This window comes from Calliphora vicina, chromosome 2, assembly GCF_958450345.1.
Source record: "Calliphora vicina chromosome 2, idCalVici1.1, whole genome shotgun sequence".
Classification (NCBI taxonomy): domain Eukaryota; kingdom Metazoa; phylum Arthropoda; class Insecta; order Diptera; family Calliphoridae; genus Calliphora; species Calliphora vicina.
In genome coordinates this window covers 96,581,622-96,606,697 of record NC_088781.1, presented here as the reverse complement: position 1 = coordinate 96,606,697, position 25,076 = coordinate 96,581,622, and the positions used below count along the sequence as shown (strand labels likewise).

General features: G+C 31.3%; 1 protein-coding gene across 2 annotated transcripts in view; it reads left to right on the top strand.

Annotated features, from left to right (window-relative positions):
• LOC135949962 (golgin subfamily A member 4) overlaps positions 1-25,076 on the top strand; it is a 45,710-nt gene that overhangs the window by 6,471 nt on the left and 14,163 nt on the right. Inside the window, exons 2-4 of one of the 2 annotated variants that reach the window (XM_065499422.1) lie at positions 17,513-17,726; positions 17,786-17,853; positions 18,603-18,778. In XM_065499422.1, coding sequence (XP_065355494.1) covers positions 17,545-17,726; positions 17,786-17,853; positions 18,603-18,778 — 426 coding nt within the window. In that variant the 5' untranslated portion in view covers positions 17,513-17,544. Of the gene's footprint in view, positions 1-17,512; positions 17,727-17,785; positions 17,854-18,584; positions 18,779-25,076 lie in introns of both variants that reach the window. The other variant, XM_065499421.1, reaches the window with a different exon arrangement.

Genomic DNA, 25,076 nt, shown 5'->3' with positions numbered 1-25,076 from the left:
CCTGAAGAGCAACTGGCTCGTTGGATTGAGCGGCTTCAGAGCTATGATTTTTGCGTCGAGCACCGGAAGGGTTTGAAACACGGCAATGCGGACGAGCTCTCAAGACGGCCTTGCAACGTGGAATGCAAGAATTGCGCAAAAGCCGAGAAAAAGGAATGTGTCATTGACGTTCGACTAATGCATATAGAGTCCAGTGCATATTGGTCTGTATTGCAGACAAATGACCCCATACTATCAAAAATAATATCGGCAAAAGAAGAAGGCCAGCCCGCAATGAAATATCGACCGAAAGTTCACTGATGAAATCATATAGGGCCCTATGGAATAGTTTACAATTGTTAAATGGCTGCTTATTCCGTATATTGGAAAGTTCTGAGGGTAAAACAGTGACAAATCTAATTGTTGTACCATCCTCTAAAATAAAGGAAGTAATGAAAGAGTTTCATGACCAGTGGTAGTCATCTTGGTGTGACAAAAACCTTAGAGAAGCTAAAACAACGTTTTTATTGGGTGGATTGTCAGCAAGCAGTAGCCGATTGGGTAGCCAATTGTCCACAATGCATAGCAGCGAAGGGCCCAGTAAGAAGAAGTCGTTGACAACTTCAGCAGTATAACTCAGGTGCGCCATTCGAGCGGATTGCGATGGATGTAGCAGGCCCTTTCCCTGTCAGTGATGCTAGAAACCGCTACGTTCTAGTGGTTATGAATTATTTCAGCAAATGGCCAGAGGTATATGCAATACCCAATCAGGAAGCTAAAACGGTTATAAGCGTATTTGTGAACCACTAGGTGTGTCGCTATGGTGTTCCACTGGAGTTGTACTCGGATCAGGGTATAAATTTTGAATCCGCCGTATTCAAGGAAATGTGCGATTTATACGGAATAAGAAAAACCAGAACAACGCCACTGCATCCTCAATCTGATGGCATGGTCGAAAGATTCCATCGCACCCTGGAGGAATATTTAAGAAAAGTGGTCAGTGCACACCAGAAGGACTGGGATGAACACATACCAAAATTTCTATTGGCATACAGGTCAGCTGTTCATGACTCAACCTCACGAACACATGCAAAAATTGTCTTCGGGACAGAACTTAAGTTACCTGGTGATTTAGAATTCGGTATTAAGCCCTCATCAAATAATGAAAACACTTCCCAAGAGCAAGATGACCTTAACGAACTTCACGAATTCGTACGCAGACGAATAAAAATGACCAGCGACAAAATGAAAGCCAGATACGATCGAGCAGCGAATTCTGAGGGATTTAATGAAGGCCAACTTGTACTGCTGTATAACCCACAACGCAAGAAAGGACTCTCTCCCAAACTACAAACCCATTGGGATGGACCATACAAGGTGATTAAGAAATTAAACGACGTGGTGTACATAATACAGAAAGAAAAGATCCCGAGATCTAAAATGAAGGTCGTACATCTAGAACGACTAGCTGCCTATGGGAGAAGTGAATCTATGCCTATTCGGGACGAACAGGCTTAAGCGGGGGGCAGTGTTACGAAATTGTACTTGAATTCAAATATAACGATTTTAACGGCTGATTTAAAAGTAGCATAATGCTTTCAAGTAACAGTGCTGTAAAACTGTAACATATCTGTGGGCATTGTTAAATAAAAGCTTTCAGTTGATTTGATTGTAAGTTGGCAACGCTGTATTCGAGTTCGAATAATCAGTTAAAGAACATTGTAGAAAGTACACCACAGATGGCGTATGATCTAGAATATTCGAACTTTGACAGTTAAAGAGCTTTCTAGATGGTAATGCAGTGTTATAAATAGTGGCAGAGGTTGCAGTCGTTAGTGAGTTGATCAGAGACGCTTTTCGAAGAAACATCATCTAAGTGCCTTAAAGTGTGTTGTGTTTGTTTCAAGTAAATTCGTGTACATTATAAATTGTGTCTGTAATTCTGAGAATTTATAAACGTGTATAAAAAACATTGTCTGGCTATTTAATTCTGTTGTTGTACATTTTAAAGAAATAAAGAGTTGTTACAATTTTTAAACTACTAAACGGCTTTTATTTGCAATCAAAAGTATCCGGTTTATTTAAAGGAAATAAACCAGCGTTTTGAAAAGGTTAAAACGTAACAATATGGTTTATTGTATTGGTTTCTCCTTATTATATTTTTTCATTAAATTATCTTTTGGAGGTTGCAATAGTCATAAATGACCACATGTGTTCGTTTGGGTAGCACCAAATATGTATATGATGTCACCTTCCATGGTACAGGTAACACAGCCTTGATTACTTCAATGTCTAACATTTTAGTTTTATTTCAGTAAAATCCAATTCAAAACTAGCCATAAAAATTAATTCGGCACTCTAATCATAACATAATTCGGAATAGGAGTATGTCGTTTTTTGGATAAAATGTTTTAATGTCCTTAATTTTTTTTGTATTAATAGTAAATGATGGTAATGCAACATTGTTATAGTTTTTAGCAATTTTCTATAATTATTTGCTTCAAAATTTTAAAAATTAAGTAAATTTCCGTAGAGTTGCATTTTTTTTGCTCGCACAATTTTACCACTTTTTTTTACTAAAAATTTTATAATTATCCTTACTTAAAAAAATATTGGACAAAATGTTATACAATAATTGCCAATGATCAATAAGTATGTATATAAATAAAAGCAGATGTGGACAATTGGATATATTTTTGAGCAAAATCAGTGCTGTTGAAAATCACATTGCATGGCGTTGCATTTGTTATTCTCGCTACTGTAGGTCCATGATTTCACCTAGGCCCCATACAAACAAATGTCGACCCAGAATACTGTTTAAGCCTTCATAAATATGTTGATTATTATTAGATATAAATAATAATTATCCATATTTGTCACGAGCTCTACAAAGCTTTGCAAACTAAAGCTTAGTACTCTGTTCATATTTGCGAAAAATTATGGTTTTTTCATGCGAAAAATTTTACATGCTGTTTGACAGCTAGCTGTTCGTGCGAAAAATAAGGTTGCCAGATGTATTTCACATGTTTTCCACAATAAAAACAGAGTACTGCTTTTGCGAAATTATTTCGCATATATTTCATTCCAACTATTTTATATGTAGTTTGACAGCATTTCGCACGAAATTTTGAACAGAGTACCTAGCTTAATGGTGGTCAACTGTGACATCCTGTAATTTACCTTGTCTTCTTAAGCTTATGTCCGTCTTCCTGCACGATTTTTTTGTACATAATTTAGTATAGAAGAGACAGGAGGTACGTTCGTAAATGCACTAAACTTGTGCATCACTGCTGCAGTTATGCCAAGTTTTGTTGCTGATGCTTGATCAGCTGTTGCAGATGCTTTGCTACTGCGTAACAACTGCACAGAGTTTGCTTTTTAGAACGTTCTGCAAAATTTTCGGCTTAATTGTTCCTATGTTATTTCAAAGTCCGGTTTAATTTTTGACAGCACCTTTCCCTATAAAACCGATTTATTTTGCTTCCTTTCTGGAACTCTGATTAAATGTCCAACCTGGTTCTTATTATTAATTTTTTAATATTAAACGTAAAATTTTCCTCGGGCCTATAAATATGATTTTTTATTTGAATTTGTAGTAACAAACCTTAGTTCTACCGTTCTTACAAATTTTACTACTTACAAATTTTAAAGGACAATCTGTAAGTGCTGAAAAATTAGGTCCTGTAACACCATGGGTTCAGAAAGACAATGACCGAAAGCACATCGCAATAATTGTTAAGGCGTGACTATTGTATAACGTGCCGTAATATTCACCTCCGCAATCTCAAGGCCTTAACCCAATAGAGCTCCTGTGGGAAATTTTAGACCGGAATATTGGAAAACGATGCATTTCATCTAAGAACGAACTCCGAACCATCTTTAACGGAAGAGAGGGGGGAAAATTACTAAAGATATAACTGAAAATCTTCGAAACTCTATGAAAAGGATACCAGAGGCTGTAATTAAGCTGAATGGGGGACCAACAAAATATAAACTTTTTATTTTCGGATTTTGGTGATATAAAATAGAGCGCTACCCATCAACTGTATACTAAATTTTGACTGTTGTTTTTATGTACTTTTCTCTTTTTCTCATAAATTTTCCACGAAATCGATTTTAATTTTCAAAGGTTTTTTTAAAATAATAAAAGATTAAACTCTAAATTTAATTTTAAGATTAATTAAACTTGTATATTTCTTTCTATAATTAAAATATTTAGCTTTATAGATGAAAATGCGTGCTGTATACTATATTTTGACTCTGACTGTATATGCTATATAAAATTAAATATAATTGCAATTACAAAAAAAATTGCACCAACCGGGGCTTGATCTCCAGACCTCACGGTTAGATTTATATTTGACTTGGCTACAAAATAATGCATTCAGGATGTAGTTTATTTGAGTTATAAAAATGTTTCTCTGCTGTCAAGACTAAAAACTTCCTTAATAATCACTCACTTGTGAATTGTGATTGATTGTTTTGCAGAAGAATTTTCGGTAACAATGAATTTATTTCACAAATTTAGATGTAACTTTTTAAGTAGAATAAGTAAATAAATAAATTTAATTTAAATAAACAATATCTCACGAATATATAATCTTTTTGAAAAATGTTGCAATTATTTTAATAATTTTGTCTCACCGACTTTAAATTTGAGCAGGAATGATGAAATGTTCTTAGAAAATCTGTGATATAAACAATCAAAATGTAATATGAATTATTAGATGCTTTTCATAGATTGAATACGTTGTATATCGTCATATGAAATAAAAAAAGACGTATGTTACAAAAAATGCAAAATTACACCGCACAGTGTCAGATTTTGCCATTTTAGGGGGACTAAAATCTGTACAGTAGTTTTTACTTACCTGCCTTTCACTGAAGAGCATTTTGCATATAAGTGCACAAAACTTGTGTTTTGTATATTTATTTATCAAACTCTATACAAATTCGTTAATTTAAGTGCATTGTTCATACCTGCACATTTAAGATAAGTGCATAATACTTCTGGAAGCTACAGTAGCCCAAGAAAGTCTACATACAGGAAAAATTTGTATGTTACTTTAATTTAAAGCAGTTTTTAAAAGTTTTTTTATGAGATATATAATAATACACGTCTTATGTCGATTTTAGCAAAAAAAAAAAGTAAAATAACGAAAAATTTATTCTCGGTCACGCCTACTTTCACGGCTATTAAGTTTCATAATATTTTGGACATTAATGCCCAAAAAACCAAAAAAAATGTCGTTATTTGACTCAGAATCAAAAATTCTAATAACGGTGAAATTTTGGACGTAATAGGAAATGTTGCTAAACCCGACTTAAGTGATGTTGTTTTAATTTTTTTAGTGTGAATTTATTTTTTTAACAAATATATTTCATTACTTTTAACTTACAAATACAGCTTTCAATGACAGAAATTTAATTTGAATTCCTGTATGTAGACTTTTTTGGGCTACTGTATAACTGGTTTTCATGAAAAAAATTTCATTTAGCTGCTTAATATAAAATTAAATCAAAACAAAATAAGAAAAATACGATTTTGAATAAAAAATTGTGTTGTAAACTTCTTAATAATTTTAAAAGTAGCTAAAAGTCCAAATTTGTCGTTATTTTTAAAGGGAAACATCACAAAACTTCATGTAAATTATTTGCCGTTAGCTGCTTTTTTGGGCAGTAAACTTAAATGCATCAATGAGCAGGTAAGTTAACTGATGTTAACTGCACTTTTAGCTTACCTGCACAAAATATCGTGCAAAGTTGGTTGTGCAGGTAAGTCAAAATTACTGTATTTTGAAAACTATTAAAGTAAAGCTACGAATTTTTGCACAAGTTATTATCATGAAAATACGAAACTTTTTTGAATAATTGGGCGAAATCGGCCAACTGGAACGACCACCGTCAGTTCCAGTAGATTGCTCCAAAAAAATAAAATTGCGAATTTTTACCGCCCGCTCTAGAATTGTTCTATGTATTGTAGAAACACGTTGTGCAAAATATTAGGATGATAGGATAACGTTAACTGGTGGGGCAACGACGCTGAAATTTTGAGGTGCATTTACAAGGGGAAACAATTAAATTTTTCCAGTTTATGTAAAAATTTAGCCATTAAGTAATTACTTTTGCAATTTAATTTAAAGGAACCGAAATGTGTACGTAATTGTCGTTCTAATGAGATATAAAAACAAAAATTGGTTAAAAACTTGTCTCAAGCCACTAGAACAAGAAATGTAGAAAGAAAATTAACATACATATTTTGAGAAATATTAAAATAATTTTTACTTAAAATATATCCATATTTACTTGTACATATGTATATGAGTTTTTGTCTTCGTAGGATACCGTTAACCAGGTATCACCAAAAAATGTAATTTAATTAAGGGCAGTTTCAAAACTCCCTTTTAAAATTTTTAAAAATTTTGTTAAGATAATTTCAGAATTTTTTGGTCATCTCATTGCGATTTATTGAGAATATGAAAAAAGTATGACAATATCTCGTATAGTTTTTCCGTACCTGCGATTTAAATTTTGCGATTTTCGAGAAAAAATATTTTTGCGAATGACACCAGTTTCCTTAGAGTAACTTCGGGTATTGTGGACTATGCGTCTAATGTGGACCAGTGTCTTTTTTCAGAAACTATTGAAGGTATGATAAAACTGATTTGTCGTACATTTTACAATTTGTTTGAAACGACAATTGCACATTTGCTTTCATGAGTTATTGATATGTTGACTTTTTATTCTTGTATTGAAATTAATGCGCCTGCTCAACATTTTTTTCGGCTCAAGTAAGAAACAAAATTTGGTACAGTTACTTGGTAGAATTTAATGTTTGGTTGTTTTATATGGTTAAAGTGGACACGTAGTTTTGCATATATTTGGTAAGAATTTAAGCACATTTAGATTATTAGGTAAAAATAACTTTTTACCACTGTAACCCAAGTTCGTGTAATGTGGACCACTTAAATTACTTGATTATGTACTACTGGTCCATATTACCCGACAATAACTATGTACTTTGTAAGCAATCTATCTAAGCCAAGAACGCGACTTTTTAGTTTGTATTAATAAAAATATATTGAAATTAAATTTTATGTATTAAATACTAGTCCACATTACCCTCATATCAAGAATTATAGAAACATAGATTGCGCATTCAGTATGTAAAAAAATGTTCGTTCTGCGCATGTACGTCATATCAGCCTAGAACTTGAGAAAAATAAAAGCAAAACATAAAAAAAAAAAAAATTTTTTAATTTTTTTTTTTAGACGTCAATCACTTTATTTGCTGATGTGACGTAGCACATCGAACACCTGTTGATTTAAACAAAAAAAAAACCTGCGCAATGCGTAATCTATATTTTTATAATTCTTGCCCTCATATAGTGGTCCATATTACCCTCCAATTTTTTTAATGCTGATTTTTGGGTTCCTTAAAATATTTTCACATAAATTTTTTATCCTTTAACGGAAAAAATTTTCAACTGCAAAAACCATTAGAGAATACATTATTTATTTATTGCTTCACAACTCTTTTAATATCCATATATATTGTGGCCAAAATTTAGAAAAAACAAAACGGTAGTCCACATTACCCGAAGTTACTCTACTGTTATGAATTTTAAATAAAACCTATTCAGAATATTATAGTGCATATAATTTTGAATATAATGCCATTCATTAAAAAAATGCCATAACTAATATAGAGAAAATGGACGCTATTTGAATAAAAATTGTTAATAAATATGTTAATGTTTTACGCGCGGGTCCGGGAGTTTACAAAATCATATATAGGGTTAAAGAGAATACTTTTAACATTATCTGGGCGATGTATTGACGTAAATATAGTACTTTAACAAATATTTTATAACACATGCCATGTAGTATACCGTTTTCAAAGACTACAATCCAACCAATTTAGAAAGAAAAATTCAGTTCATTATCGATAATAATTTAGCTATGATCATTTTTATCTGGTCAAATATAAAAAATTAACTTTTTTCCAAATTTAAATTAAATATTTATGTTTACATATTATGGCTACCTTAGTTTTGATATGTTTACAAAATTTATGTTTTTGCCAATGAAAATCAATTCTGTCCGGCGACGTGTATAATTTTTAGAATATTTTTTTTCTGCATTACATGAGAGGCATATTTGCCATATATTCACTTATAAAAATATTCTCCATCGAAGTTATCACAAAGGATTACTTTATAAATAATTTGTCTTTCATATAAAAAAATTTGCATTTTGCAGGCCAGGTGATAAATACGAGGCTTTAAAAACATCGGCATATGATATACGTGTGGCCCCATATTGCGTTATTTTAAAGTTAAGGATCAACATACAGGAATAAATATTCTTATTTTCTTGCATTTGAACGTGTGTTAGTTCATACATTTTTGTTTGTCTATTCGGCATAGCCAAATGTAACATTCTAAGTTGCTTTTTTTGTCAAATGTATGTATTTTTTTAATTAAAAATTTTAGCCATTTTTTAGCCTTTTTTTCTAAGTATTTAGCCCTTTTTGTTCACCAAGAATTGGCAACACTTCTGAGGATGGATCTATTTTTGTAGCATACATGCCACCAAATGTGACTCCAATTATCCAACCGTATGAGTTTTTAAAAGGATTAAACCTAAAAGATGCCACTTCTGTTCTTATGTTGGCATGGAGTTATCGTCAGATATGATAAATAAATGTTGGGTTCCTCTATTAGGTGGTTGTGTGATTGCTATATGATAACAAAATTCATTAAAACTTTAATAAAATAATTGCTTTAGAATTTCAAATAAGTGCTATAACCTTAAAAATATTTGCAATATCAAATTATGTATTTTTTAGGTATTTATATAGCTAGTGGTCACACTTTATTCACATTAAGAAAATATTTTGTGTACCAAATGGCATAAGATATTACCTTTTAATTGCCATTTCTTGCGAAATAATTGATCGCAAAGTTTTGTGATGCACGTTACAAAAAGTGGAAGTAACACTAAAAGTTGAAGTGTTTATTCGCAATTTTAGCGAATTTGGCATAATAAAGCACACAAAATCTTATTCCTAAAAGAAAGATGAATGAAAGAGAATTCTAATATAATTTATTTGCATGAATAAACATTTGCCGTTTTTATAAAAATCCGAGAACATTTAGTGACGCACGTTACGTGACGCTCGTTACAAATTATCCAGATGCTTGAAAAGTATCTCCTTTTCCGTGAGAAGTTGCGAAAAATTCCATTCAAAATGAAATTACTCAAAATTTATTTGTATTTAAATTGAATGGTAAAAAATATAGCTGTCAATCGAACCATCTTGTTAACATTTAAGTAATGATAAAAACACGATAAAAAATTATTTTTTTTTTTATAAAATTAAGATATCTGCGCTAGTGTTGGATTTGGTAATCATTTTTGTATGAATGACCATAGAAATACGTTTTGTTTATATATAAAATATAATACACATATCTAGTTTAATATTACAATTAAAAATTTCGAGTTTGATTCATTTAAAAATTTATTTGTTGGTAGACTGTTTCTGGGATTTGCCCATATGTTTGTATGTATGTACATTGCCCACTTTCAGCGTACAGCATCCAAAATTTATCAATAACACTTTTAAAAATTGTAGAAGTTACAAACGAAACAAAAAACCAAAAAGCAAAGCAATAAAACCAACACACATCCAAACATACGTTTTGTTGTATAAAAAACAACAACAACGCCAAACGAAAGAAAACACCAAAAGAAAAAAAAAACAAAATACGCAAAGCAATAAAACGAATACACATCCAAACATACGGTTTGTTGCTTTTTTGTCAAAGCATGTGTTTTTTTGATGAAATTTTCAGAGGTTGTCTCGAATTTTTGCTCATATCTACGTTTTTTATGGACGGATTTTGCTGATTTTAAATAGCAAAATTCTCGAAAGCATGTCTGACAGAATTGTTGAAGATTTGGATCTCAACATGGACCGCTATCAATATAAAAACATATTGGAACAAAATATTAAGGCATTTGTTGATAGTTTGGGCCTGGGAAATCAATGGATTTTCCAGCAAGATAACGACCCTAAGCATACTGCGCACGTTGTTCGAGACTGGCTTCCTTATTATGCCCCAGCTATAGCTATGACAGCTATATTCACCACCCCAGTCACCAGACTTAAACCCAATAGAGCACATATGGGAAGTTTGTAAAAATTTGTGAGAAAATATGACATCTGTAGAATTGACACAATAAAAACCGCTCTTATTCGAGCATAAGCAGAAAAACATCCACTATTATAGAGAATTTGGTTAAATTTATGAACCGTGAATTGAATGAATTTTTAATGTTTTTGTTATTATGGTTTTTATTATGTAAATTCACAAACTCTATAAAAAAAGGGTGTATGTTGACTATTTTCCTTGACTTTACTTACAATAAAACGATTTATCTATAACGCCACGGAAAATTTATCATAAATTATTTATTAAAACGCTTTATTACTATTATTAAAAAGAATAAAAACATAAAAAAACGAAAAAGAAATTGGCAAAAAATATTCAAAAACAAAAAAGTTATAATGTTCAAATTTAGTGAACATGCAGCGGGTAGAAATTGGATTTTTATTTTCTGTAATAAATACGATATTCGGAGCATCGTTACTTGGTTTTGGTTCACATTTCTTTACTTTGATATACATTTATTTATTATTTGGACAATTGTCTCTTATATTGAATTGAAACTTAAGGAAAACAAGTAAGAGTACCGTGCCGAATCTTAAATACCCTCCACCTAAATATTATGGTATAACAACTGAAATAATATACTTAACAATTGTTAGAAAGACTATTTTACGCAGAAGATATTTTATTTCAAATATAAAAAATAAATTATCTAAATCAGCAATTTATAATTGAAATTCCTATTAGAACAATTTATATTACTTAATAATTAGTTAATACGTTTGGATCAACATTTTTTCGTTTTTAACCTAAAGTGGAGAAACAGAGATTAAACAAGTGAGAGTGCTATATTCGGCTGTGCCGAATCTTATATACTCTTTTTTTAAATTTAAATTTTTTTTTGTTTTTTCAATTTTTTTTTGGTGAAAAAAAAATTCGGGTTCAAAATTTTTTTTCCGATTTTGACCCATTGTAGGTCCAACTTTACTATGGTCTTATATACGTCGTTACAAATGTCTTCGAAATATCTATCATTAGATAACCATATTGTCTATGTTAATGTGTTAGTAATCCAGATATAGGTAAAAAATAGGTAAAAAATCGAGGTTGTCCTGGTTTTTTCCTCATATCTCAGCCATTTGTGGACCGATTTTGCTGATTTTAAATAGCAAACTTCTCGAAAGCATTTCTGACAGAATTATTGAAGATTTGCATCCCGAAGATATCTGGGGTCTTCAGAAAATAGATTTCAACAAACAGACGGACAGACAGACAGACGGACATGACTTAATCGACTCCGCTATCTATAAGGATCCAGAATATATATACTTTATAGGGTCGGAAATGAAAAATGTAGAAATTACAAACGTAATGACAAACTTATATATACCCTTCTCACGAAGGTGAAGGCTATAAAAATGGTATATTGGGTTGTAGGACTTATATGGGAGCTATGACCTATTGTGATTCGATTGTCTTAAAATATTTTAACTTGATTTTTATGTATTTATATGGGAGCTGTGGGCAATTATGTACCGATATTCACAATATTCCGTAGTATGATTTCTAAATATAAATTACGGATCTGTGTAAAATTTTGTTTTGATATTGATATTTTTTAGATATTTATGTAGGTTAATGTGTTTTTCGGAAGTGGTCCTTATATGGGAGCTATAACCAATTATTGGCCGATCTTCATAGAATTAGGTATAGCAATTTTGGTATATAAGGGGACTATTTATGATGACTTTAGACTTAATAGCGATATTTATAAGACATTTATGCTTATTATACTCAATTGTTAAAAGATCACAAAGCCATAAACCGAAGATTTTCCCCGCTCAGCCATTAAATAACATCAATTTGAACTACCCCCCGTTGCATTACAGACATTAGACAACAAAGAAACATATGCAAATGTACTAAGAAACAACCAAACTCAGACGCAAGTCCGTCAACCACAAAACCAAAACATGAACCCAGAGGTAAGAGAGCAAACGCCAATTTTCAATTTTACCAGACTAGAATCTACAATAGAAACTCTTGTGCAATCGCTAAATAACTTTACAAACTCAATGAGTAACATGATGCAAGAAATGCAGTTCATGGTCTGTGCTTAACAGACCATGAACTGCCTAAGAATATGTTTTTGGAACGCTAACGGCATTCGCCAACATAAAAACGAACTCGAGTATTTTCTTAAAAGTCATGAAGTTGATATAATGTTAGTTTCGGAAACCCATTTGACGCCTAGAAGTTTATTTAAGATAAATGGATATGTTTTTTATGGCACAAATGATCCAAGAGATATAGCATGTGGAGGCTCTGGAATTTTAATTAAAACCCGTATCAAACACCATTCAATGTGTGATATTTGTGAAGATTACCTTCAAGCTACGACAATCTGTTTGGATGATTGCTACAGAAACCTATTAATTTCGTCGATATATTCATATATTTCCATACATTTTTTGACATTTCATTTGCGAGAGTGTAAAAATGCACAGATTGCTCAGTTTGCGAGGCTTTTAAGCGTTTACATGAGGACCCTTAATGAAAATATGGAAATATTTGGATCCGTTATTATAAAACTGGAGTAGAGTGGATCAAAATGTTAAAATTTAATTTTCAAATACGAATATCTCCTAAGCTATAATAAATAATTGATAGGTACGACGAGGTTTTTTGTATTGATTGACGAGGAGATTCTACATGTGTATTTTTTTAGAAATCTGAACACAAACGAAGAAATGCGATCGTTTTAAAAATTTAACATACCCGAAGTGTCCTACTTTGGGGACCCCTGTCCGTGCCCCTCAAACGCAAGTCCGTCAACCCCAAAACGAAAATATGAACCCAGAGGTTAGATAGCAAACGCCAATCTTCAATTTTACCCGACTAGAATCTACAATAGAAACTCTTGTGCAATCGGTAAATAACTTTACAAACTCAATGAGTAACATGATGCAAGAAATGCTTAAGATGCAATCAATGTTATTGCAGGCTGTGCTTAACAGCATTCGCCAACATAAAAACGAACTCGAGTATTTTATTAAAAGTCAAGAAGTTAATATAATGATATTTTAATTAAAACCCGTATCAAACACCATTCATTGTGTGATATTTGTGAAGATTATCTTCAAGCTACGACAATCTGTATGGATGATTAATTTCGTCGATATATTCACATCCAAGGTTTTCGATTACTGAAAACAAATATGAACATTTTTACGAATCACTAGGACCCCGATTCCTGGCAGCTGGCGATTATAATGCTAAGCATACTCACTGGGGATCAAGACTTGTAACCCCGAAAGGTCGCGCTTTGTTTAATACAATTTCTAAATTGAATTTGAATGTGCTGTCGAGCGGAGAACCAACATACTGGCCTACTGACCCAAGCAAAATACCCGATGTCATTGATTTTGCAGTTACAAAAAATTTACAAATGGAACTAATGCAGGTTAAATCTTCATTAGAATTATCCTCGGATCACTCACCCACCTTCGTTACTCTATTGAACCCCCTAGAAATAGTATCCCCGACTGGTCACTCTGCAATATCAAGCACGAAAATAAATTGGTTGAAATATAAAAAATATATTAGCACACACAGTACAGGAAATATATCGCTATGAACACCAGAAGATATCGATATCTCACTTAAAAATTTTGAACAAAACTTAAAACTTGCTGTTGAACACGCCACTCAAATAACCCAACAAATAAGATACAATAGACTCTATTCTGCAGACATTGAACAGTTATTAGCTGAAAAAAGAAGAATTCGTCGAGAGTGGCAACTCTACAGATCCCCCCAACTTCAAACGGAGCTTAGAAAATGTCGCAAACGCATCAGTATGCTTCTTCACAAACGCAAAACTTACTCAATTAATAAATATCTGGAAAACTTAGATGCCACCCAGTACTCAAATTACTCTCTATGGCGAGCTACAAAAAAAAATAAAAAGACCTGTTATGAGCAGACCTCCTCTACGTAATTCTAGTGGAGGCCGGGCGAGAAACGATACTGAAAAAGAAAACCTGTAAGTCATCTAAAGAATGTATTTTCCCCAAACGTGTCAAACGACATAATAGAGTTACCACCTACTTTACCCAATATTACTGCAGCTGAACCACTTCGTTTTGAGATTTCAGAGATTGACAGTCGAACCCACATATCAACTTTTGATGATGAACAGCTATACTAGCCATTCATGAAAACCCCCACGAAATTTACTCAAATGAAGTTAAAATTACTATAAATTTACTGGCTAATTGGTAAAAACTCGAGATTGAGTTTAGATTGCAAACTTTTGCTGTACAGCTCAATAATAAAACCCATATGGTGCTATGGAATTCAATTATGGGGCACGGCCTCAGCTTCTAATATTGAAAAAATTCAAAGATTTCAAAATAAAATATTACGAATGATAACAGCTGCGCCTTGGTATGTGAGAAATATTAACATTCATAAGGACCTAGGTGTCTCCCTGGTGAAAAATGAAATAAAAAAAAGCGGAGTCATATATGAAAATGTTAGAAGTTCACCCAAACCCACTTGCACGAACATTAATGAGAAGTAATGGCTACATCCGACTAAGAAGAAGGAATCCAACAGACCTGCGCTGATGATAGGATCTATAAATTAAACATAATTTTTCGTCCAACTGTGTTGGTTTAAGATTTCAACAAATTATTGATAGTTCACATTATTTTGTGAAGATACAATAAATAAAATATGAAATAAAAAAAAAATTATGCTTATTTAAGTGATTTTCGGAAGTGAACATTATATGGGGGCTATGGTCAAATATGGGCCGATCCACAAAAAATTTGGTGTTGTGATTTTTTTAAGCACGAAACTTATTTTCCCTGAATTTTGTGTGGATACTGCAATTTTGTAGGCATTTACAGACCATAGAAACATATTTCGGGAAGAAATTTGTATGGGGGCTAGGAGAAATCATTACTACCAGAGTTAGTCCTTTTAACATAAAAATAATGTGTGTAAAATTTGATGGTATTATCTGCAATATATTTGCACAAATAACAAAAACTATTTTAAAATTATCAAGTTTTTTTTTAGGTTGTCTCACATTATGGTTCATAACTCTGGTTCCACTGAACCGATTTTGCTGATTTTCAATACCAAACTGCTTAGGAGAACAATAAACATTTTTCTTGCAAGTTTACCAATTTTCGTTGTCTATTTTGGACGTGAACGTGTTTACACAGACAGACATAGCTCAATCGACTTAGAATTTCATAAGGATCAATAATATATATACTTTGTTTGAATATTTCTCAATGTTACACACGGAATGACAAACTTATATATACCCTCATTCACCACTTATGGTGGTGGAGGGTATAAAAACACAAACAAAATTTTGACTTTAGTCCCCGTAAATTGGCAAAATCTGACACTGTGCACCGTATCAAAATTAGAGATGCCAAACGGGGAATCCCGTTCCCGAAAATCCCGGGGTTTTCGGGATTTCTTAACCAAATCCCGAACCCCGGGATTTTAAAAAATCAGTCCCGATTATCATCTCTAATCAAAATATATGTTCATGCAAAATTCTAAACATCCTAAGTGCAAACACAAAAAAGTAACAACTTACTCCTTTCGATAATAAATAAATAAGATTTTTTTTTGGATTTTTGTTTTAAAAACGGTTAGTTATTCTTTTGTTGTCTTTCTAATAAAATGTCATTCTTGGAGGAAGCAGTTAATTAAAGTTAATAGAGCAAAAATCGCGATTAAAGTAAATTAATTATAAAGTGAAGCTAATTTAAAAAAGTCAGTAAATACAAAAAAAATATATTAAAAACCATTTAAATGAATACTTGATTCAATTATAAAATAATTGAAACCAGTTCAATATGTGATATATATTTGAATTGAAACGGTTTAAGAAATAGTTTTTTCTGTGTAAGTTCCAAAACGGTAAAATTTTTTAATTCTATGGATAGATTTTTTTAAAAATATTTTTTTCTTAAATTGTGAATTTTTTTAGATGTTTCTCCACATAATTTATGATACCTCTAAAAGTGTTAGTACCATGTTATTGAAGTAAACTTGGAAAAGTTCAAATTTACACAACATTTTATCCGTTTGTATATAGCGTTTTTCCGGAGTTATAATAACAATTTGAAGCAAAAAATATATTTTTTACGTGAAAATAACAACTTTTTTTGTTTTAAAAAAATCATGAAAAATCGAAAACGGCAAAAATGGGATATCGATCATAAAAATCTATTGATTCTTTTTATTTACATGGGTGTACGAATATATTCACAATTAAGTGAATTCGCTCATTTTCACAAAATTGTATGTGCTTACAAGCATGTACTTTGAGTGTAAATTTTACATGTGTTTTGTTTTTGCTACAATAAAAAAATTTACTTTCAAAGTACACCCATGTAAATAAACTATGTTATTGAATGTAATGTAGGCTTTTGAATATAATAAAAGAGTTTATAATTTCCCAAACTTACGCAATTTAACAAAAATATAGAATTAATATTTAATGCAAAGCATTGAACAATTTTTAATTGGGGTAAAAAAAGGTGTGGCAAAACGCACAGCAATTGATGTCAATTGTTCTCAATCTCAAATATAAAATGTTGAATCAAATTATAAAACATATTAAGAAAACAATGTTGTGAATTTAATAGTTTAAGAGCTAGTTTCTGGGATAGAGATAATCTACATTCTTCGCTTAAACCTAAATTAAACTAAAAATTGTGTTTCTCACTTATTGTTTATATGCTATATAATCTAGGTTTAACTGAGCATCATTGGTGAGTTAAACCTGAGTATAAAATACCAAAGCACAAACAGATGGAAAATAAAATAAACAATTCAGCACAGCAGCTCTTTGTTTTTATTTGCTTTATTAACATCAATATAATTTTTAATATACATTTTATATACTTTTATGTCTCTTTTTCTTTTAGAAAGTTAAAATTTACAAAAAAAGTTATGTAACGCGGTTGCTTTTTCTTATAAAATGTATAGTATTGCCATATTTATATGAAAAAATTTGAAGAATAAACATGTGATTTGACTGAAAAGTATGGCAATGCTAACAAAATTAATCCATTAGTGAGAAACACAATCATTGGTTAAATTCCGGCAAAATATGTTTCAGGATTAATATAACAGCGTGTTAAGCTGAGTTTAACTGACAAGTAAGAAACTAGCTCTAAGAATATTAAAGAATATTTTAATCTCATTTTCGACGTCAGGTAGCAAATAACCAATAGCTATGTAATTTACTAAAAATAAAAATTAAAAATTTTACATTATTAAATACCACCAAATAATTTAATTTCTTTCTATTTCAGAATATTCAATCCCTCGAAGTGTATTCTGTTAAATGCATCATTTATATCCATCGCTGAAAGGTGATCAACTATGTCCATTGGGATTTCATCCACAGACACGTTATCCGACAAGATGTAAACGTTGTTTTCGTGACTACAAAGAGCATGGTGGCCGACGTGGGGGCGAAGATGTTGCAGCATCATCGCCAAACCTCTCAGATGGTTTTAACTCAAGGTGGGTAGTACAATTTGACAGCTTATGAAAATTTATGTTGAATTTGTTAATTTCAAAAGGCCATCATCCCGAACATGGACCTCTACTCAAAACCTTTCTTCGGTAAATGGCAGCAGTAATGATATTGGTATGATCGTCGTACATATACAAATTCAAAATCTATTAACGACACAATAATTTATGAAATTTATTTGTTTCCAAATTTACTAATGTTTTGAAATTGAAGCATGCATTTTTTAACACTCAATTGGATTTTATTCTATTATTGTAGCTTATTATAAACGTTTTATGTATTTTATTTTATTCAATTTAGTTATCATAATAAAAATAATTATGTATCATTTCTTTACGAATTTATTTCATCATTAAACTACTACTTCTACAATTGTCACGTCACTCCTATTTTTAACCATCATAATTCAATGTTTTATTACTGTAAATGTGAATGAAACTTAACTAATTCGCGAACACAATTCAATTGTGATGATGATCGATCGATGATTCGCAATAACAACGTTCCTGGGAATAATGATCATAACTCATAATTTGATCAATTCATCGTATCTCTAACTATCATAATCCGTTGGATGTTGGTTCTACAAAATGTAATGTTCAAACGTAAAATTGTTTTCTTTTTAACAATGATTTCATTTGACGATTACTGACTAATGCAAATTAAAACTCAAATATAATTAAAAACAATAAATTTAACAACACAAATAAATAAATGCACTCTCTGTACCGATGATCTGCAATTACTTACACGTAAAAAAATATTTAATTAATTATAAAACACGTAATAACGCGCTTCTTGCATGTCGTATTGTTTTACTGGATACAAATTTTACTCAACAAAAGTTGTACACTTCAATGTAGAATTGAAAAAGCGGCCGCAGTCATGGGCTTCAACGCCCGATATAGATGAAGTTGATGACGGCGCCAGGGGCAGTTCTCGTTTTGGCGGCAAATCTACTGATGACAACAATGTAGATGTCACGCTCAAGATGCCAGTTCCACCAAGACGACATACAACAACGTTAGACATAAAAGAGGTAAGTTGCTTTAATTTAATATTACTACTTATATCATGATAAGGAAGTCTGCAAAAACAATTCAGGGTATCGGGCCTTTTAATATACTTAAAACTCACAATTGTTGCCTTTATACTTTAAGCTACGTTTACTATAACAGATCTGCACTTCAGCAAAAAATTTTAATTATTCAAAATAGAGATTAAATAACTTTCAGAACAAAAATAAAAAAACAAATAAAATGAAAATCGTTTGTATGCTTGAATGCTATATACTTCAAATAATTTTAATGTCATATAATTTTAATAACAGTACGATTTAAATATATTGTTACGAAATTGTACTTGAATTCAAATACAGGTAAATCCCGGTATAACGAATATCACTTTAACGAAAATCCGATATAACGTACAACTATATTTTTAATATTAAGTAGTGAAAATTTTGAACTACAATAAAATAGTGCATATTTTTAACAGTCACTACATGAAAGCTTTAATTATATTATATGCACTAAAATCTCAAAAAATAGTGTTTATAGAAATATTCCAAACAAATTGAAAATATAGTCAAAATATTTCCATTTTATTATTTTTTATTGTATAAAAAAAATAAAGTAAAAACTTTAAATTTTTGAGTAAAGTAAATTTCAGGAATTTTTGGTAATTATTCGAACTTTTTTTTTTTTTTATATATATAATTTGAAAGTAAATTTTTAATTAGGCTTAAGTTCATTTTTATTATAACTTATTTGTAATAATTCAAAGAATATCACTGAATACTAAAATTTTAGACAATTGGCAAATTGGAATGCATTTTCTACCCTGCCAAGGGCGTCATCAACAATCTTCATTGTCAAGGTCTATTTGTAAATATCATCTATTTAACTTACTATTATTAGGAATTAGAATATGGGAAGCCTAATTCATATTTATATTATTTGTAAATTAGACGAAATTTCAAATATTTTTATTATATATGTGTATTCTTATTATTACAAATTTATCATTTTTATTAGTGTTGCTGTAGTCAACCTTTGGTTAACAATTTAGCTATGAATGTTTTTCTTTCTTTCACCTTGGTGTTGATTCATTGAATCAAACTGGAGATTGAAATTTGATTTTAGTCTTTTATTGTGCCTTGTGTATATTTTATTTATAGATTTTTGGTAATTATTCGAACTTTTTTTTTTATATATATAATTTGAAAGTAAATTTTTAATTAGGCTTAAGTTCATTTTTATTATAACTTATTTGTAATAATTCAAAGAATATCACTGAATACTAAAATTTTAGACAATTGGCAAATTGGAATGCATTTTCTACCCTGCCAAGGGCGTCATCAACAATCTTCATTGTCAAGGTCTATTTGTAAATATCATCTATTTAACTTACTATTATTAGGAATTAGAATATGGGAAGCCTAATTCATATTTATATTATTTGTAAATTAGACGAAATTTCAAATATTTTTATTATATATGTGTATTCTTATTATTACAAATTTATCATTTTTATTAGTGTTGCTGTAGTCAACCTTTGGTTAACAATTTAGCTATGAATGTTTTTCTTTGAATTATTACAAATAAGTTATAATAAAAATGAACTTAAGCCTAATTAAAAATTTACTTTCAAATTATATATATAAAAAAAAGTTCGAATAATTACCAAAAATCTATAAATAAAATATACACAAGGCACAATAAAAGACTAAAATCAAATTTCAATCTCCAGTTTGATTCAATGAATCAACACCAAGGTGAAAGAAAGAAAAACATTCATAGCTAAATTGTTAACCAAAGGTTGACTACAGCAACACTAATAAAAATGATAAATTTGTAATAATAAGAATACACATATATAATAAAAATATTTGAAATTTCGTCTAATTTACAAATAATATAAATATGAATTAGGCTTCCCATATTCTAATTCCTAATAATAGTAAGTTAAATAGATGATATTTACAAATAGACCTTGACAATGAAGATTGTTGATGACGCCCTTGGCAGGGTAGAAAATGCATTCCAATTTGCCAATTGTCTAAAATTTTAGTATTCAGTGATATTCTTTGAATTATTACAAATAAGTTATAATAAAAATGAACTTAAGCCTAATTAAAAATTTACTTTCAAATTATATATATAAAAAAAAAGTTCGAATAATTACCAAAAATCTATAAATAAAATATACACAAGGCACAATAAAAGACTAAAATCAAATTTCAATCTCCAGTTTGATTCAATGAATCAACACCAAGGTGAAAGAAAGAAAAACATTCATAGCTAAATTGTTAACCAAAGGTTGACTACAGCAACACTAATAAAAATGATAAATTTGTAATAATAAGAATACACATATATAATAAAAATATTTGAAATTTCGTCTAATTTACAAATAATATAAATATGAATTAGGCTTCCCATATTCTAATTCCTAATAATAGTAAGTTAAATAGATGATATTTACAAATAGACCTTGACAATGAAGATTGTTGATGACGCCCTTGGCAGGGTAGAAAATGCATTCCAATTTGCCAATTGTCTAAAATTTTAGTATTCAGTGATATTTTTTGAATTATTACAAATAAGTTATAATAAAAATGAACTTAAGCCTAATTAAAAATTTACTTTCAAATTATATATATAAATTTCAGGAATTAAAATCTTAACAATTTTAATTTGTATTAATATAATTTAACAACGTATATCGCAATATAACCTAATGTTACTACTTTAATATTAGTATTAATTAATTTAATAAATAATAAAAATAAAAAAGTATAAAATGATTGAATATAATGATATGTATTTGAGTTCCATTAACATTAGTGAATGATTATATTTTTCCACTTTAGTGGAGTAAAAAAAATTTGCACTAAGCTGTAAAAAAAAGGTTTTTCACTATCAATAAATTAATTTTAGTGAAAAACTTTCTTGTACCACTACCACTATTGCTTAGTGTGACTGTTATTTTTTAACTCACCACTAAATAGCTATTAGTGATAGTGAAATATTTTGCACTATCACTAACTTTTAGTGGAAACTGCAAATTTAGTGCACTACCCCCATCTCTGATATTTATGTCTCCTATTCAAAAAAATAAATCTCGATATAACGAATTTTTCGATTTAACGAATGGACCTCATTCGTTATACCGGGATTTGCCTGTATAACGATTTTGACGGCTGATTTAAAGTTGCATAATGCTTTCAAATAGCAGTGCCCAATCTTTAACATATCTGTGGGCATTATTAACATTGAATAAAAGCTTTCAATTGACCATTGATCGTAAGTATGGCAACGCTGTTTGCTGCGAGCGTATATTCGAATTCGAATATTCAGTTAAAGAACATTGTAGAAAGTACACCACTGATGGCTTATGTATTAGAAAGCTCTAGACAGTTAAAGGACAATCTAGAGTGCAGATGGCAGTGTTATAAATAGTGGCAGAGGTTGCAGTCGTTAGTGAGTTTATCAGAGACGCTTTTCGAACAAACATCAACTGATTGCTGTGTTTTTCAAGTGAATTCGTTTACATTAAAAAGTGTGTCTGCGAATTTATAAGCGTGTATAAAAAACATTGAGTGACTATTTAATTCTGTTGTTGTACATTTTAAATAAGTAAAGGCCCTAATTTTGGAAAGCAAAAACAAAATTTCAAAAATTTTAAAAATTTGTTTTTGTTTTATATACAATATTTTCAAATTATGAAAGGCAAACCAACGCTGGAATTTTGGTGCGTTCTGTTAAGAATTTGTATGTATATAAAACAAAAACAAATTTTTAAAATTTTTGAAATTTTGATTTTGCTTTCCATATAAATATCACTTTGTGACGTGATTTACAAAATTAGGGCCAAAGAGTTGTTACAATTATCAAACTACTAAACGGCTTTTATTTGCAATCAAAAGTATCCGGTTTATTTAAAGGAAATAAACCAACGTTTTGAAAACGTTAAAACGTAACAATTGGTGTCAGAAGTGGGATTGCAAATTAATAAGCATGAAGTTTGGGGAACTAAAAGTTGAACAACTCAAGAAAGAATTGAGTAAGTTGGAGCTACCAACAGCAGGTAACAAAGCAGAATTGCAGAAGAGGCTAATAGATGAATTCAAGCAGCGTGATATTGACATCGGAGCTTACGAATTCGAGTATAAGGAAGAAATGGAAGTTTCTACACGTTCAGCAACAAGCAGCATGGATTTAAGCACAATGTTTGCGGCTATGATGGCAAAGATGGAAGGACTGCAAATGAAACTTCAAGAAACTTCTAAAGTAAACAACGAGAACCTGGAAGCGAAATTGAACGAAAATTCTAAAACCATCTTAGAAAAAACTCAAGTAAACAACGAGAAGCTGTTAGCTAAAGTTCAAGAAACTTCTAGAGTCAACAATGAGAAATTATTATTTGAAGTTAAGGCTGATGTTCAAGAAACTTCTAGAATCAACAATGAAAAATTATTAGCTGAAGTTCAAGTCAACAACGAGAAACTCCTAGCTGAAATGGATCGAAATTTCAAGAATCATCTAGAGTCACAGACGAGAAAATGTCTGAAGCTTTTAACAGCAGAGTGGATGGTATTGACAAGAAGGTGTCAGATTTAGAAAAAGGTGTTGATCAAAAACTGCATGACCTAGAAACAAAGGTTAATAATCTTCAATGCCAAGATGGACCGGTACGATTTATTCCAGAATCCTCTAGTAGAATAAAGGCCCCTAGTTTTGATGGCATCACACCATTTAATGTGTTCAAGTTCCAGTTTAATACGGTTGCCATTAGAAACATATGGAAAGACGAAGAAAAAGCTATCAAGTTGATTTTGGCCTTAAAACGAAATGCAGCGGTAGTTCTTGAAAGCGTGCCAGTGAGCAACAGATGACAGATTGGAGGCGCTACAACGTAAGTACGGTGGCGAACATAAAAAAGAATTATACCGAATGGAATTGCGTGGTAGAGTGCAGAATCCCAATGAGATGCTACAAGATTTTGCGTTGGAAATCGAGCAGGAGAAACAACCCATTTTTGGACCACATCAAGATAGAGGCATTCGTCAATGGCATTCGCGATCCTGAAATAAAACACACGGTTTGTGCTAAACCATCATTTGCTGAAATAGTCTCATTTGCACTGGCGCAAGAAACGGCGAAAATAATTTCAAAGCCGCAAATATGCAAGGTGCGCAATATCGAGGTTGTTGCTGAAGATGAGAGAAATATAGTCGACGAATTAAAAAAGGTTTTGGAGGCGTTTAATGATAAGCATAGCAAAGCCAGAGTAAAATGTTATAATTGCGGTAAATCTGGTCATATTCAGCGAAACTGCAAAGCACCGAGAAAACGAACCAGATCTGTTTCGCCTCCAAGAAACAACCAGCCGTCAAATCATCAATCGTCACAAGAATCACCTTTAAACTAAAACGAGCTAGTACTATGGGGCAAGAGCTAGCTCCCACATCTGAGGGCCCCACAATCTCCATATCAGTAATGCAGCAGAAAAATAGCAATCTTACGGCTAGTGGATACGTCAGAAGCACATTTTTACTATAGACACAGGAGCGTCGCAGTCCATCGTCAATCCCGATTTAGTAAAAAACAGAATTGAACCATTACTTGGGGTAAGTCTGCGCACAGCTACTGGGGAGCCAGCCACTGTCTATGGTAAAGTAAATGTGAAAGTAACCATTGCCAATGTTATCGTCAATCATGTATTTATTGTTGCCGATATTGTGGACGAAGTAATCATTGGTGCTGATTTCATGATTACTCACGGCATTACTTTGGATATGGGACAAAAAGTTATGATTTGGCGAAATGTGGAAATACCCCTTGACGTCGGATATGAAAATAGGACTCAAGTGAGAAGGCTAGTTACCGTCGATCATCAGAAACTGCCACCACAGTCAGAAACTTTAGTGTGGGCTCGTATGGAGGGAGATTGTGAGGACAACAGTTTGTGGGTGGTAGAACCAATGGAAATAAAATGTGATCTTATAACAGCAAAAGCCCTCGTTAAGCCCTGCAACAACAGAATAGTTCCGGTAAGTGTGCTTAACCTGTCTAGCTCTGAAAAAGTCGTTAAGCCAAATTCCGAAATAGGTCAATGCACTTCAGCAGAGGCAGTAATCAATTGCGAGAAAAATCCGGAACCTGCCAATAAATCTACCAAAGAACACGAGCTACTAGCGGAATATGTGAGGAAATGGGTATGAGGATTAGCGCCGCCCGATAGAAATAAGGCAAAACAGCTTCTGAAGAAACATACCTCGGTCTTCGCATTAAAAAGTCAAAGCCAAGGTAGAACGGCAATAGTAAAGCATC